Source organism: Ursus americanus, chromosome 2 (assembly GCF_024610735.1).
Source record: "Ursus americanus isolate L20-20 chromosome 2, mUrsAme1.1.p, whole genome shotgun sequence".
In the NCBI taxonomy this organism is placed as follows: Eukaryota; Metazoa; Chordata; class Mammalia; order Carnivora; family Ursidae; genus Ursus; species Ursus americanus.
The window spans coordinates 97,750,269-97,768,050 of NC_142128.1; the positions used below are offsets into that span (position 1 = coordinate 97,750,269).

The 17,782-nt window shown below is 39.7% G+C and overlaps 1 protein-coding gene across 2 annotated transcripts in view; it reads right to left on the bottom strand.

Annotated features, from left to right (window-relative positions):
* Window positions 1-17,782, bottom strand: part of POU2F1 (POU class 2 homeobox 1) — a 176,764-nt gene that overhangs the window by 31,980 nt on the left and 127,002 nt on the right. For both annotated transcript variants that reach the window (XM_045797322.2, XM_045797313.2), the window contains 7 exons: window positions 15,770-15,823; window positions 13,795-13,914; window positions 11,279-11,467; window positions 9,055-9,181; window positions 7,878-7,972; window positions 5,344-5,517; window positions 254-395 (listed from right to left, as the gene is read on the bottom strand). In XM_045797322.2, the coding sequence (XP_045653278.2) occupies window positions 254-395; window positions 5,344-5,517; window positions 7,878-7,972; window positions 9,055-9,181; window positions 11,279-11,467; window positions 13,795-13,914; window positions 15,770-15,823 (901 nt within the window). The remainder of the gene's footprint in view (window positions 1-253; window positions 396-5,343; window positions 5,518-7,877; window positions 7,973-9,054; window positions 9,182-11,278; window positions 11,468-13,794; window positions 13,915-15,769; window positions 15,824-17,782) is intronic.

The following is a 17,782-nucleotide window of genomic DNA, read 5'->3' on the forward strand; positions in this document are numbered from 1 at the left end:
CCCTAACCCTGGCTCAAATACAAGAAATATTCCAAGGCTAAAAATTATTGCTCATTATGTACATTGTAATTACTAGATTTAAGTGAATTACTCTCTACTTTCTGGAGTCGTAATTTATATTGATCCTCCCAACATTAGTGAGCCTCGATGTCTCAAGTCGCAATAACGCAGTAGGAAACATAAACCCAAGTGTAAACAACTCCCCAGTAAAATGCCACTGGACAGTGAGGAAGTGTCTTACATATTCACTCACCTGCATCATTTAGCCACTTCTCCAAAAGTGGCTTTAGCTTGCACATGTTCTTAAAGCTGAGGTTCAAGGCTTCAAAGCGAGAGATGGTAGTTTGGCTGAAGTCATTTCCATACAGTTTACCCATCGCGAGCCCAACATCGCCCTGCACAATAATACAGAGCAGAAGGGGGAAGAGGAAGAGAAGAGATTTGTCTCACTAATGTCCAAAGCCTTCCCTCTAGGGTGCTGCTCCAGTAACTGTTTTAAAGACTCGACAATCATTCCATTGATTGAGCCCCACAAAAGCACCCAGCCTTAAGCCGAGCACAGCATTCAACGAGGAATGTCAGTGAGGCCTTGATGATGACAAAATTCTTAACTCCCATATTCTCTCCGTTTTGAGTCTCTTCTTGCTCCCTCATGTAATAACCAAGACATCAAATATTTCTAAGTTTCAAAAGATACTGCTGATATTTTCATAAGCCCCTTAACAGATGCAACCACAATGATTTACATAATCCTTAAAAGCTGTTACCTGTATCACCTACAGGGTTAATAGATGTAAATGTTTAGGTAACTTCAGGTATCTCTGAACTAGCCAAACTTCCTGTAAATCACTTTAAAATTTTAGAAATAATGCCTCACTCTCCCTGCACCCTCCCTCCTGCCCCCCGTAAAGTATTTCTGGAAGCAGTGAAAAAAATCTATTTTCCACCCTTAGTTTGGATTTCAAAGTTGGTTACAAAAACAGGTATCCTAAAAGACTACTTTTGTAACCATTATAGAGATAGAAATTCACAGTAGAGAGGTTTGACCCACTTAGTTAAACCTTCACGGGCACTGGAAACTTGGTAACCTTATAGCAATAGAACAATGATCCCCTGAATATATTACAAAAGATGTCTTTCTTTATAAGCCTATAACCTTTGAAATGTATACAGTGCTTTTCTTCTGGCGGAATCTCTCTTGTTAAAGCTGAAAAAAGCCCTATCTTAATAGTTATTTTATATACAGGCAATAGAAACTCACGGAGTTTAAATGATCCGTGCTCTCATTTCAATTAGTTTAGTGGCAGGACAGAAAGGCAACATTTCTAGCCCTAAACACGACACAGCCAATTCTACTATGCAACAGCCAACTCCCAACAACTGTGGCAACACTTATTCTGAGTTGGGATTATCCTAGTCCTTTGGCTCCCCCACCCCCTCAATCCATTCTTTTAGATACTACATCATTTATTAGCACCCGCATTAGGTGGTCTTTAAGGAAAGGAAAAAACTTTTTCTCTTAAAGATTTTATTTATTTATTTGACACAGAGAGAGGGCAAGCACAAGCAGGCAGAGCGGCAGAGGGAGAAGGAAAGGGAGAAGCAGGCTCCCCGCTGGGCAGAGAGCCTAATGCCAAGATGGACCCTGGGATCATGACCTAAGCCGAAGGCAGACGCTTAACCGACCGAGACACCCAGGCATCCCAGGAAAAAACATTATTAAGAAACCTCCATTTTCTTACTGGTGAGCAACTTCTGATAAAAAGTTTAACAGATATAGGTTTAAATGTTCAAACTATCTGATAAAGTGAGGTATAGAGAATATCAGAACTTGAACTGATGTGGTTATTTAAACTTAAAGTAATTCAAATCAAATAAATTAAAAACTCAGTTCCCAGCACCACTAGCCGTCTTTTAAGTGCTCAGGAGCCACGTGTGGATAGTGGCTATTGTTCCGCACAGCAGAAATACAGAACATTCCCACCATCACAGAAAGTTTCATTGACACCTTTGAATACACAATCTCTAAGAAGAACAGAAATGGACTGCTTATTGATTTCCTTCCAATTATAGTAAAACTGAAAGAACCAGGTTAGTGTGAGCGGGGCATAAATGATATCCATTATATTTATATACAAATATATCTGTAGATACAGGTTTATCTATATCGATATCTCTATACATTTATTAAATCTTACTTCATTCAATCAACAAATATTCACTAAGTGCCTACTATATTTCAGGCACTAAACATGCTTGGTTTGTCACATATATTCATGTCTGGGCCACTTTATTTGTTTAGATTATAGCTTTCTAGAAAGCTGGGCCAACTAAACCTTGCAATTCTTTGAATAGAAGACCTGCTATAGTAGTTAGATGAAAATAAATGTCTTCTGACATCGTATCTGCATAATTTGCTAAGAAATTCTCAAAAACTTCTGTAATATTTTTCTATGACAAGTAACAATATTGATAATACACAAAAATAACACATAAAAAAATCACATCATTATAAAAACAAACAATGCCTTAAATGGTGGCTAGACATAAAGCACGCCATCAACTCAATACAACTATGGCAGAGCCATGTGAGATTTATTACAATATAACTTTACTTCATATTAAAAATTTTTTAAAAAAGATTTATTTATTTATTTGAGAGAGAGCAAGCGGAGGTGGGGGGAGGGAGCGGTGGTGGAGCACAGCGAGAGAGAGGAGTCCCAAGCAGACTCCATACTCAGTGCAGAGCCTGACATGGGGCTTGATCTCATGACCCTGAGATCATGACCTGAGCCAAAACCAAGAGTTGGGCACTTAACTGTGCCACCCAGGCGTCCCTTATTTAAATGAATAAAAAGCAACAGCCCCCTCAGTTAATATACTAATTCTCATTAATTTGATATATGCTCTTGTTACTACCATGTTGGGTTCTTCCTCACAAAAGGAAATATTTTAAGCAGTGGCCTCATACATTATCTGAACTATATAATATCTCTTGATACACTTTTCTTTGATAAGATTTTACTTACTTATTTGAGAGAGAGACAGAGAGAGAAAGAGAGAGCAGGAGGAAGGGCAGAGGTAGACAGACAAGCAGACTCCCCACCAAGTGGGGAGGGAGCCTGACGTGGGGCTCGATCCCAGGACCCCGAGACCATGACCTGAGCTGAAGTCAGACACTTAACCAACTGAGCCACCCAAGAGCCCCTGATATTTTTTAGAAGAGCAAAAGGAAAAACGGATTGAGATTAGGAAATAATGAAGGTACCACATGTGATAAAAGTGTTATACTATGGTATGCCTCCCAATTATATAGTGACATCTATAGCAATCTTTTAATCAATTAAGTAATTAGAAAATTACTATTTAGGGGGTGCCTGGGTGGCTCAGTTACTTAAGCATCTGCCTGAAGCTCAGGCCATGATACCAGGGTCCTGGGATCAAGCCCTGTGTCAGGCTCCCTGTTCAGTGGGGAGTCTGCTTCTCCTTCTGCTCCTCTGCTCCATTCATGTTCTCTCTTGCTTTTTCTCTCTCAAATAAATAAAATCTTAAAAAAAAAAAAAAAGGAAAAAGGAAAAAAAATTACTGTTTAAAACATCTACTAACATGTACATTTACTCTGAGAATAGGGATTTTCGTTTGTTTAAACTAACAACTTGAATGTCTAACTTCCCCTGTGTGTGTGTACACCAATAAACAGGATACAAAACAACCTTTGAAAAACTACAACTGGGGTATGTGACTTAAAAACAGAGGTTGATTTTCCCATCCTGAACCAGTAACATGTGTTTTAATCCACGCAGTTAAATTCTGCAAAATGTTGCCCCCGGTGTGTCAAAGTCATTCTGATAAATAAGGAAGAGTCATGCCAAATCGTAGGATAAAACCATAAAGCCCCAGACCATAAGGAACCTCCTTTACATAAAAGAAAGAGAAACAACACTAGCAATATGTTGGGTCAAATGCCACAGAAAGGCTAAACACTATTTGGGTAAAAGTTAAAGATTTTTTTACAAGCCTTACTATCCTTGGCATATCACTGAGGCGACAATCTCCTAGGGAACCTAAGAGTACGCTGTGCTAATAGCCTAGAAGCCGAAGCACCGCTCAATTACCAACCTCAGACTTATTCGGGTTTCACTCACCCCCATCAATCAGCTGTAGCTTCGGCTCTCTTTAAAGAACAAGCTAGATCGCTGAGATGTTTCCAAAGTCCTAAACACTTCACGGATTGTAATTTGTTTCCTCACAAGTGAAACTCCTCACAAAGATAACTGTATTTTCTCTAAAATTATATCTACTTAAAAAATCATTTCATATTCCTAATACGTAATTAGTGTCTTTGAGAAAAAGTAAGTTACCAGAGAAATATATGGAATAAAAGTCTGTTCTTAAAAACAGAAAAAATGGGGATACCATCCGTGGTTTTTGATCTACCACAGTAGGGCATTACTTTACTTTCAACTGACAATAATCTGGATAGTGTTTCAGTAGTGGCTTCATCTTCAAACAGTAATTATATCCTAATTCCATAAAAACACCCAATCCAATCTCTACTTCAGTAACTATTTCTCATCTAATGATCTCGTATCATTTGACATAAATGTTACTCAGTTTAATTCTTTCCCTGCTTTAAAAGTATTATTCGTGACAGGTTAATCAAAGTATTATCAGTGCTTGCGCTTGGGACAAAGATGCTATATACCCGGATGCCTGTTTAAGCCATTAAACGTATTCCACATTAAAAGCCCTCTGCTAGGTGACATTAAAAATATTACTTTGGATTTTGATTAATTTGGACCTTACAGATAACAGATTCCTATTTAATTACTTGCAGTTTGGACTTGTGTGTGTGTGTGTGTGTGTGTGTGTGTGTATGTGTGTCTCCACTGGCCCCTTCTCTCTCCCCAAAATCTGTTTTTAAACCAGTCTGTCAAACTTTTCCCCTGCCATCTTCCCTGTCTCAGACTTACACACAGAGCTCTAAGGCCGAGAACCAGATGTTCTACAAATAAAACCCTCACTATAGTCACGGTATCCCCAAACATTATCTTTTCAACTCTCACCATTTATTGGTCTACTGGTGATTTCAGAGGCCCGTGTTCTGAGAGAAATCTTGAAGATGTTAGCCTAATGTTAAATCATAAATTTTATAACTGAATATATGATTAGCGGTCTAAATTTATGAATGCAGAAAATGGCTGAGAACGAGCTGCGGTCTAAAACTCGGCGACACCAAGGCCAAGGAACTGACTGCACCTCAGAAGCTTCTCTGGACGCCTAAAGCACAGATGTGGACCCAGTCAAGGAGACGAGGCTAAGTCAAGGGTGGGTTCATCCTACCTGAGTGAATCCAAGTTTGATTCGTCTTTGTTTGAAGGTCTTGGCAAACTGCTCAAGCTCCTCAAGGTCACTGGGCTCCTCCAAGCTGGGGGTGTCAATTCGCTTTGGTGTTGACTGGCTCTGTGGAAGTGTCTGAATCGGGGTGGCGGCTATGGTGCGTGTTGGGGTTGCTGGCTGTTATGAGGAACAGAAGGATAAGAGAATAAGCACACCAGACGACACACTGGAATGTGTCACAAGTGAACAACTTAAGGAAGCAGCTGTATTCGTCAAGAACTATGAAGACCACGGAACACTGGGGAAGGTACAACCTCACGCTCAGGGAGGAAAGCAGAGCGGGAAATTCTGTGTACTAGAATTACCGTTACGGTTAAACATGCAGGTCCGTGAAAAAGGCTTAAATCCTCAAAAATGAAACCCACTGTACTTGGGTTTTCAAATATATGTATGCATAAGATACATGTGTTCAGAGCATATATAAAAAATTAGACTTTATTTTAAAGAATCTGTTTCATAAATATGCCACTTAAACTCTAAGTTTCAAAACCGCAGGGACCATATCTATCTTGTTTATCACTATCGTATCTCCAACTTATGACACAATATTATAAAAATAAGAAGATGAAAACAATTTGAAGGGGAAAGTAAATCACCTACAGTTTAAACAACTTAATAGCTTCTTTCTTGTGTATTTCTTTCCACAGACCTACATTTCTTTCCTTTTTTATCCTGTTTTTAATTTGTTGGCACTAGGTTTATTTACTCTCTAAACGTTTCTCTCACAAGTTATAAGTAATTTTCAAATCTTCAGTAACAAGGCATGCACCTCACAGATCAGAGTGACCTCTATGATATGATTAAGACACTGGAAGGGGCCATAGGGTACAAAACCAAAACGGTAAACTTCGTTTTTACTCCGGTATGACTGACGTAAAACAAAGCCGTGTATATTTAATGCGTACGCCTTGATGAGTTTGAAGTAAGTATACAATCATGGATATATAGTCACTGTACACAATGCCCTAAACTTACTCATGACCTCTAAAGGTTCTTCCCTCCCTTGGATCTACAGTCTTAACTTTCACTGTAATTACAGTATACATCATTTTATACTCTGCTTCATAATTATCATTTTCAAAGGCTGACTGAGGTGATATTATCATAATTTAACGATTTCTTCACTGCTAGACACTTTTTTCATTATATTTCCACGACGTTAACACCATAATGAAAAACCTTGTACATATCATTCTTCTCCCCACCTTTGTAATTAGTTCTCTGAGATAAACTCAGAAGTGATTTTCTATAACTGGATAAAGGGTACACCATAAATAACTCCATGGCTTTTGATACACATCATGTTGGTTCTCACTATAAAATGCTAGTCTCTTCCACATGCTTGTGTTAGCAGTTTTTAAAAAATGTTTTGTTAACTGAAGGAGTATATGGTACTTCACTATTGCCTTAATTTGAATTTCTCTTATTACTCAAAGTAAAATTTTTCCCATGTCAATTATTATCTGTATTTCTTCATCAATCGATTTAGATCCATAGCCCATCTATATATCAATGGTTAATCAATTAAGACAGGTTTACATCTTCCTTTCTAATCTGTTTGTCCTTTATTTATTTTTCTTGTGCTATTGCACTGCTGGGACCTACAGTACAATGCTGAATAAGTGGTAACAGTGGACATCCTTGCCTTACTCCTGATCTTAATGGGAAAGTATGATGTAGGGTTTTTTGGGTTTTTCTGGAAGATGCCTTTTACTAGGTTTGAAAACTATTCCTAGTTTGCAAGAGTTTTTATCATAAACAGATGTTGAATTTTGTCAAATCTGGCAATGTGCTAATGATAACTTCCAAGATTATAGACAAAGAGAATCAGAGCTGGAAGAGGGATTCAGGATCAGTCCGTTTAATCACCTAATTTACAGAGGAAGAAATGAGGTGAAATGACATGTTCAAAGTCATAGCTGGTTAAGAAGCAAACTAGATCTAAAGCTTAAATGTCAAGATGCCTACACATATGCATTTTATATAGTTTAACTCTAGTGGAAATGAGTTAAAGCAACATCTTAAAGCCGAGAGGAAAGAAAACACAGAGATCAGAACTTCTTTGCAATTTCTGAGAAAGTGGATGTCCTTTCTGAGAAAGGACAATGATGTGTTTTAACTGAGGCACTAGGTTTCTAATGCAAGTGGTAATCTCTACCGCCAACTATGGGGAAGGGCTGGGGAAGACGAGAGGAGGTAGCCAGAACTCATTACTCATTTGCCATTAACAAAGCTATCCTTTATAAACATATGAGAAAATAGGAACTCCTTGAAGATTTTCAAGCCTACATCAATTTGGTAGCTTTATCAAGCTGATCAATCCTGTTTGGAATCTTTGATCGGTTTGTGAAAACCATCTGGATTATTTTTATTAGGGTATTACGGGGTTTTGCTGTGTTTTTATAATTTAACAAAGTCCAAGAATCCCTCAAAACATCAGGGTAAGAGAAAGCAACCCTCAACGGGAGAAAACTGACCTGGGAGGTGAGGGTGATGCTTGGCTGCGACTGTAGGAGGTTGGCTTGGCTTTGCTGAGGTAGTTGCGTTAAAAGATTTTGCGCTTGCAGGAGACCTGTAAAACACAAACACGTCGTGTCAGGAACACTAAGATCACTTTGAACATACGGCAGAATAAAGAATAAGAAAGCGAAGTGAAAATTTCCAACTGACCTCTTGATAGTTTTATCAGTCTTAAAACTCTTCATGTCTTATCTGCCTAAAATCAATCTTGTTAAATACAAGTTGGGCAGGAAGACGTGGAACATTAAACTAAAACTGATGTATGTGTTTGATACCATGTCTGATGATCTCTCTGATTGGCCAATCCTTTATTTTCATAAGGAATGGATGAAAATGAAGAAGTACTCTAAATGGAAGCAGCTTGAAACTCTAAAAAGAGCCCACCTTCTCAACCCAGAATCCATCAGAAACTGTCAGTAGATGTTTGACCAGAGAACTGTCTGGTTCAAGAAAGGAGCAGGCTATCCATTAAGTGGAATGGATATTTACACAGTGCAAGATTTTGGAATGAATCATCAAGAAGAAGAAGGCTAAAGGACAGAAATAATGTGGAATTGGTAGACAGCCACTAATGTTCCTCAGGGTGAAGCCTTGATAGCCTGCATCTCTCTACACGGACTCCTTAATCAACCTTACAAACATGACTGAACTTCACTGTTTGATACAGAAATGACACAACAATATTTACCACTAAAAGGCCTCGAACTTTTTTTTTAATAACTCAAAAACCTGCAACTTCTAATATAACACCTTGTCCTTCTCAAACTTTAAAACAAATGATTGTTAGAAACATATGTTTTTCATGCTCAGCCCACGTTTTTTAATACATTCCCAAGAAAAACTATCAAAATACTAGAAGTAATTTATGTTGAAGGATTTCATTTAGATTTTTGGCCAAACTGTTGGTTCACCCCTAGCGATTAAACGGCTAAAAGGTAGTAAAGGACGACTTCAATATGTGGTTATGCACGACCCAAAATATATATTTTTCTTAACGTGCATACTGAGTTTAAAGTGAAAGTGAATGTAATCACACCGTGCTGACGGACAGCGCCAGGGCCCAAACGACAGCAGCAGGTGTACGAGTGCTCTAAGGGACGCCCTGGCCCTGCGAGCAGGTGCGGAGGAGCTCACCCTGCTGGCCCTGGGGCGTCTGCGAGATGATGAACTGCGCCGGCTGCAGGTTGGTGGTCGGATGCACCAGCACGAACTGCTGCAGGTTGAGATTCTGCTGCTGGAGCTGCTGCAGCTGCTGCAAGTCCTAGAACAGCCGAAGGGAGACACAGGTCGGAGATGCTGAAATCAAAACTCCCTGACTCCCGAGGGGCCCAGATGATGACCTGTGCCGTCCAAATCGAAGACAGTCACTATCTTACATGCTTCAGAACAGGGTGTGCCTGGGTACGTTCACGAAGAAAAAACAAAGAAGAGACCTGGAGCAGCCGTAAGGACTTAGGGTTTCTGTGGGCATCGACTGCATGGTGACTTACGCCAAACCTCATTTCCAATAATTACTTCAAATGCCCTCAGAACAAACGGTTACAGTTGAGTGTTTTAACATGTAAGGACCAATATGGGTTTTCAAAATCAAGCGAAAATAGAATATGTTGAGTTTTTAACTATTCAAGTGATCTTTCTCTCTCTCTCTTTTTTTTAAGGATTTTATTTATTTATGTGACACAGAGACAGCCAGCGAGAGAAGGAACACAGCAGGGAAGTGGGAGAGGAAGAAGCAGGCTCCCAGTGGAGAAGCCCGATGTGGGACTCGATCCCGGAACACCGGGATCACTCACGCCCTGAGCCGAAGGCAGACGCTTAACGACTGTGCTACCCAGGCACCCCCAAGTGATCTTTCTCTTAAGTAAAAATTGAGAGTGCTTTGTGTGAATTTGCATCAATAAATTAAAATATCTATCCTGATTCATTAAATTTGGCACCAGTCTAACTCAACTGAGAAATCAGTGTAAAAATACCTAAAAATAGCTATCCATGTAAAAATCCAATCCACAGCATACTAAACTTGCTTAACTTGGTTCAGCATTTCATAATTTTCAATGTGCTTCCAGGCAGATTATCTTATTAGAATAATGTCGACAGGGATGCATGGGTGGCTCAGTTGGTTGAGCGTCTGCCTTCGGCTCAGGGCGTGATCCCAGGGTCCTGGGATCGAGCCCCTCATCTGACTGCCTGCTCAGTGGGGACCCTGCTTCTCCCTCTCTCCTGCCCCTGCTCTCACTCTCTCTCAAATAAATAAATAAAATCTTAAAAAAAAAAAAAGAATAATGTCAACATAGGGTCTCAAATCTTACACACCAAAAACATGTATTTGGTGATGAAAGTGGCCAAAATTAAACATTGTCTTTTTTTTTTTTTTTAAAGATTTTATTTATTTGACAGAGAGAGACAGCCAGCGAGAGAGGGAACACAAGCAGGGGGAGTGGGAGAGGAAGAAGCAGGCTTCCCAGTGGAGCAGGGAGCCCGATGTGGGGCTTGATCCCAGGACCCTGGGATCACGCCCTGAGCCAAAGGCAGACGCTTAACAACTGAGCCACCCAGGTGCCCCAAAATTAAACATTGTCTTGATAAAGCTTGTATATCATAGTCATAAAAATCAGTCTGACATCTATTCTTTACTCATATATTAACTGGCTCTTTTTTAATGTCTAGGCAAACTCCGGCTACCATAGTAAATCCACTTCCTCACTTCTGAGTCTTCTCTAGGGGGATAAAGATCATCGTCTAGCACTAGACTCATAAGAATTCTTTGTATGACTTACTGATAGGACTACTTGTACTTTTTTCCTCTCCTTGAGATAAAGGACTTCATTTACCTTTCTTCCTTGGTAGTACTGTCTATGTCTCTTAAATAACTTTTTATTATCTTGGATATTTTGCCCTAAAATGTGAACGTTGAAACCAAACAACATCGTAAGGCAGTTCTGCACGGAGTTCATCACTGTGTAGCACAGATGACGTGCCATCGTGGTCACACGTGATGTGGCAACGTTCACTGCAGAGCACACGACCAAACTCATGCCTGCCATAATTAGCTAATTATAATAAATACAGTAATCCCCTGCTTCAAAAATATGCCAACTAATTACTCACGAATTGTCACTTCATATAAACAGTCGGTTATTCAAATAATCAGTGATGTGTTTATTATAATATCAACTCAAATAAGCACACAAATGTATTATTTCTAGTACAGTGGTAAGGCAGGCTCCCACAGACGTCCGCAGTGTAGAGCTTCTCAGGTTCCAGGGCCCACACTAACACTCAGAAAGTGAATTCTGTACTAAAGAAAACCTGCCGCTTTCTGCCTCAGCTTCCTGCCCCGGCCACGACAGTGACTCACCTGTGCGATCTGTATGGGCTGAGACAGGGGGATCTGCGTCATGGGCGTGGCGGCGGAGGCTGAGATGGTGGCCCCGGCAGCACCGTGCTGTTGGCTGGCGGAATGTTGCTGCACGGCCGCGGCCAGCAGCTGGGCCTGGGCCTGGGCCTGCTGCAGGAGTAACTGTTGCTGGGCTGGGGTCAAGGTAAGCTGAACACAAGCACAAGAGACAATCGGAGAGCTGCGAGGGAGAAGGGCCCCTAATGCAAGCCGACCGCTCTGCCGTAAGTAACGCAAGTGGTCTAAGACCTTGGCTACCCAACTTCACGTGGTTAGCAGGAGACTGAAACTTTCAGCAGCAGTCAAGCTACCATTCCTAGTGGCGCTTTTAAATTAAAATGGTGGTCCTCGCTCTGGACTTGAACAATCACTCAAGCTCGTCCAGGGCCCCAGGGTTCAGGCAAAAAAGTAATTAACTAGTAAGCAAGGAAAAAAAAGAATCAATGCTGACAGGATATGAAAAGAAATTTACACCCAACAGAGCAGCAAGTGATTAGTCAGATGAATGAGGAACAAGGATGCTGGATCTGACCACGGAAAGAACTGATAAGGCCCAGCTGCTTCCCATTAGCGTGAATCTCTGCCATATTCCATCATTTCCATTATGTCCTAAGATATGACTGAAGACCATGAGCTCCATTTGTTTCTTTTCCAAGTCTCCCGACAGCCCCTCCCTAACGCAGTCTTTTCTGTTACTGAAAGCACTGGGTCTCCGCAACTTTACATCCTCTTTCCAACACATTATCTCGGTGAAACAGGTGGTGACAGCCGCTCTCTTTACATGCAAATGAATCCTACTGCCCAGGTTTAACGGAAGCTCCAGCCACAGGAACCTGGAATCCCAAATGTCTCTTACTATTGTAAACACTAACCACCCAAAACAAACCCAAACGGTAAAACAGGAAATGTATTTAGAGCAGATTTAAATTGGCTTTCATAATGCAACTTATTTCAAACACAAAGTAATAAGTACAGTTCCTTTTGGTGGCATGTTCTGATCAGACACGAAGGAACCCTAGAATATCTTTTTTTTTTTTTTTAAACATTTTCTTTTTTGGGTAATCTCTACACCCAACATGGGGCTTGAACTCATGACCCTGAGATCAAGATTCATGTGTTCTTCTGACTGAGCCAGCCACGTGCCCCACCTTGGAATATATTCTTAAGTGCATTCACTCAGTGGCACAACCCTTCTTCTAAAAGGGTCCAATACAATTTGCGCATGAGAGGCATAAGAATCAAAATCAAACCATTCAAAAACTTAATATCTATCAAGGTATATTTGCTTATAAATATTTTGCATAATACATAAACATTAATCTCTATTGAGGGAATTTTTATTTAAATTTTATTTAAATTCAATTAATTAACATAGTGTAATATTAGCTTCGGAGGTAGAGGTCAGTGATTCATCAGTTGCATATAACACCAGTGCTCATCACATCACGTGCCCTCCTTAATGCCCACCACCCAGTTACCCCATTGCCCCCCCACCTCCCCTCCAGCAACCCTCAGTTTTTTTCCTATAGTTAAGCGTCTCTTATGGTTTGTCTCTATTGAGGGGATTTCTAAAATAGTTTCTCAACAATTCCTAAAAGAGCCTTTCCACTACCAAGACATACTTCACTAAAATAAAGGAAATAAAAAATTGTGTGGGTTGATGCGATGTGAATTGAACAATAACAGATAACTCTTCCTTACCACTCTCCTCGCCTTCCCACCCACAAAATAACTTAACAGACAAATGTTTAACACTGGGAAATATTTTTGGTGTCTTAGAGCAAAGAGAACTGAAAAGTTAAAAGCTTAATGTATTCATAAGAGCCAATTTATTGCCAATAAAAGTAAATGACATTTATTGACTGCTAGGTGCCAAGCACGGTTCTTTGAGTTTCATAAATACTGTTACTCTTAATCTTGGCGACAATCTCATGAGCTAGCATCTTACACGGACGGACAACATCTCCATTTAACTGAAGGAACCCTGAGGCACAGGGAGATGAAGTAATTTGCCCACACAGCAAACTGTGTGGAGAGGAGACCAGAGGTTTCATTTGAGAACATTACACAGTAACTTAAAGAAAATGTTTTCCTTTTGTGGGTACTAGTCCCTTCTTTAACCTCTACTCTGCAGCAATACCGGAGCTCCCAACTGTTTACTACAATCTCATCAATGTAATGGTCTCACTCACAGGACGACTCCACCGCATGACGAAGCAGCAGGTGGAACACGAGTTTAAAGAAGTCTTTAGTTTATCTAGAACATCTGCAAAAGTAAAAAAAGATACCCTGAAAACTTATGACAAAGATAATTCCTTTTTCAGAGCTGCCTACAGTATAGAAAATTCCTTAAAGACAATAGCCCAGGCATAGCCATGTCACTGTCGGCTACGGCAAACAGTTCTAATCCAAGCATTGGCCAATGGCAGTTGTGACACAAATTTAAGTTCATTACAATTCTCTCAGTGAAGACTTACCCCGGTTATCTGTCCTCCAGCCAGCATGAGCTGGGTCTGGGGGATGGCTGCCTGCACTGAAGGCTGCTGGGAAGGCTGGCTTGGCTGCTGTGAATCCCCCGATTCTTCATTAGATTTAGACTGAGGAGGGTGGGCGGTGGTGGGAAGGAATAAGAGATATCAAATAATTGATTAAAAAAACTTACAACTCCATATTTTAAGAATTATTTACAACATGCATTTATCTAGTCATGAGTTTTCTGGTTTCGTTCCTTTCCTTTCTTATTAATCTTTGTATTTTCCCAATTTTAACATAGGAAGTTTTTAGGCTTTTCTGCCTTTAAAAATCACATTTATTATTTGTTGTTTTTGAACTATAAAGGAAAGAAATGATCAAAAATGGAACACATAAAAGTAGAAAAATAAAATATAAAAATTATCCACAAGTTTTCGGCATAGACTTTTTGTTCCCATGCCAACAAAGCTTCAATGACAACTTTTAAGAAGAAAAAATAATTTGGTCCTCCACAAACCAAGAGGATTGTTTAGAAACCCAAATCCCCAACTTTGTAAATAAGGAGTCAGGGAAGAGCACCTTCTCAATCCATCTCTACATTAGACCATCCACCCCAACATTCTGAGATGTATTTGGCAGTCAGCCTGAAACTTCCTTATCTAGCATCTCAGAGACTGGCTACTTGACCCACAGAACTTTTCATCTAGTATTTAAAATTACCGTAAATTTAGCATATCCCATCAAGTAACACAAAAATTTAAGAGGAAAAATGCTGCAGTCAAGAGGGAAAGAGAACACACTCCTAAAAGGGACACTAAGAGGAAATTTTACGGTAATTAAAACTGGTTATGCGGAGCATTAAAATGCTGCATAGATTTGCATATTTCCCACCACCTGTTTTGGGGACTGCAGCAAGGCTAATTAACATAAAGGCTCTGATTAATTCTGCCAGTCATGGAGAGATCATTACAGTGCAGGACCGTAAACACACCGCGCTGGGGATACAGCCTGTTTGCCAACATCTCTCTAAGGGACGAAAGTTTACCATGGCAACCGAGGCAATTTTCTGCCTCCTCTCCCTCAGAAAGGAAGGTCACATTATCTCCTTTTCTTTTCTCTTGCTTCCATGTGTTACTAGGTCCATATTCCACTGGGTTTCATGGAATGCTCAACCCAAGGTCTTTGGTCATTAGCAACACTGAAACAAATCTTCTAGAATACGGTTTTTCCCCTCTTGACTGTTAGTAACCTAAACACCATAATGAAAGGAAGCAGCAGATCAACCGAATAATGGAGTAATGCATAATAACTGAACTTTTCATGTTTTACCATATGGTTTGTATCAGCAAAGTAGCCAGATTTAACTTTCGTTTTTAAAATTTTGACTGTATGAAGTCTGTCAATGACCATAACAGGTTCAGTTACAAACCTGAGAATCATAACATTTTAGAGCAGAGGGGAACCTCGACAAGCTTCTAAACTTCCCTACTTACATAAATGCAGGAGAAAAAGAACCCCAGGAGGTTAAACGACTTGACAAAGGTCACACAGCTAGTTAGTGGCAGAGCAAGAACGCAAACCTAAGACTTCTGTATCTCAGTCCAATGCTCTTTCCTCTACACTATAAAATGACAAAAAAAAGACATCTGGAAACAAAAGGGCATTAAGATATTATCTGGCTTTGTGTTTAGGTATGTGTTATCACTGTGTAACTTAGAACCAGTTTACTAAACTTACATATCCAACTCTGAAAGTCCCCTTTCCTTGTTCACCTTTTGTCACTCACAGTAGCATAATATGAACTGGATTTTCATTAATGTCAACAATTATCATTATTTGGATCCTAATGACATTAGGTAATAAAAAAGGTACTACTTCTAAATATTTCCTATTATAAAACTATTGCATGCTCATTATAAAAAAATCAGAAAAATATGGTAAGAGAGTAAAGCTGGTCCACAACCGCAAGACCCAGCTTACCTGTACATTTAAAGACTGAGCAGCAGCTTGTAAACTTGTTCCAGCGAGCTGGACCTGAAAGTAAAGGAATCAGGTAAAGTCCTAGTCTAATACTGTTGACATCCATCACTGTAAGTTGACATCAACCAGTATTTCAAGAATCTCTACTAAGTGTATGTTACTGACTTAGCACGGAGAACACAAAGAGGTCTATCTTACAGGGTTAAAACTTTATGGACAAGCTCACCGTTCCTCCACGTCCCACCAGAAAATGCTGTTAACATTTCCTTTCTAAATGCTTTCCCACACAAAACTGTCATCAGGCATGCCGTCCTTGTATTAGGCATTCCTTACTTAACATCTTGTCTATATTCACTGGACACTTAGATTCTAAAAACTTAATTCATCTTCCAGTGTATTAAAGAACACATAAGAACAAGCTACTTATATACATTATTTTTATCATTATAAACAATCAGAATTATCTACTCATTCTAATTCAAAATTTTCATGTACATACCAGAGTAAAAACCTTACATATATATACACCTACACAGTCAAGTCCTTAAAAGGTTTATAGTCATAACTCAAAACTGCTGGCTGAAATAAAGAATCGGTCCTATAAATCACACATGAAGTATTATAATATTTATTTAATACATTTCATGCATTCAGAAAGTTAAAACCATGATTTTTTACAGTAAGGATCATTATTTGACAACCATGTTAACTATAACTGATTCTGGCAACTGTCATCAATGGACGCTCTAATGGGTGAAATCTGAGGAATAACATGATAATTACATAGTCTCAACTATCTCTCCATAGATATTTACTAATTACAAAAGGTAAAGTCACCAGCAGTGACACACGTGCCTTCTGGTATGATCTACTAAGAATGCACCATTGCTTACGTTGTGTTCTTCCCCAAACCCAAACTGAGCAACACTGTACAAAATAACTAGTTTGTATTCTTCAAAAATGTCAATGTCCTGAAAACAAAGAAAGACTACGTTGGGAGAAAAAGAATATAAACTAGGGTAGAATAAATGGAAGCCTCCATTAGAATGGCAGCAGTCTGCATAGAAAGTAGTTAACACTGGGGCGCCTGGGTGGCACAGCGGTTAAGCGTCTGCCTTCGGCTCAGGGCGTGATCCTGGCGTTATGGGATCGAGCCCCATATCAGGCTCCTCCGCTATGAGCCTGCTTCTTCCTCTCCCACTCCCCCTGCTTGTGTTCCCTCTCTCGCTGGCTGTCTCTATCTCTGTCAAATAAATAAATAAAATCTTTAAAAAAAAAAAAAAAAGAAAGAAAGTAGTTAACACGAGAGCCATTGCCTGCAATGGCTGTACCACATAGGATCCTGGCAACTGAATGGCTATAGAGAAAAAAGTCATGAATCATTCCAGGGTTCAAATCTGAGAGACTGGAAAAAGGCAGTGCCATTGACAGGAAGCCAATAAGTTCCATTTTGGATATATCACATAGTATCAAGGTTTCCTAAATTAAATATAAGTGTTGATACGGAGCTCAGGATAGAGCTCAGAGCTAAAATGAACAGACTGCTGCCCTTTATTTAAAACTAATAATCCTGTTAGTAGATACAGCTCTCAGAAACAAACCTAGACATTTACAGAGAAGGTACTTTAGATGCAGTGTAATCAAGGGAGGATTATCTGAAAAGATAATATGTTTAAGACCCAAAGGCGAAGAATTTAGTCCAAGAGCCAGAGGAAAGAGTTTTGGGTACAAAGATTTAAAGGAGATAGGGGCGCCTGGGTGGCGCAGTCGTTAAGCGTCTGCCTTCGGCTCAGGGCGTGATCCTGGCGTTCTGGGATCGAGCCCCACATCGGGCTCTTCCGCTATGAGCCTGCTTCTTCCTCTCCCACTCCCCCTGCTTGTGTTCCCTCTCTCGCTGGCTGTTTCTCTGTCAAATAAATAAATAAAATCTTTAAAAAAAAATAAAAAATAAAAAAAATAAAGGAGATAAAGCTTCTGTGTGATTTTATTTAAATCATGTTGTTTCTGGGTGGA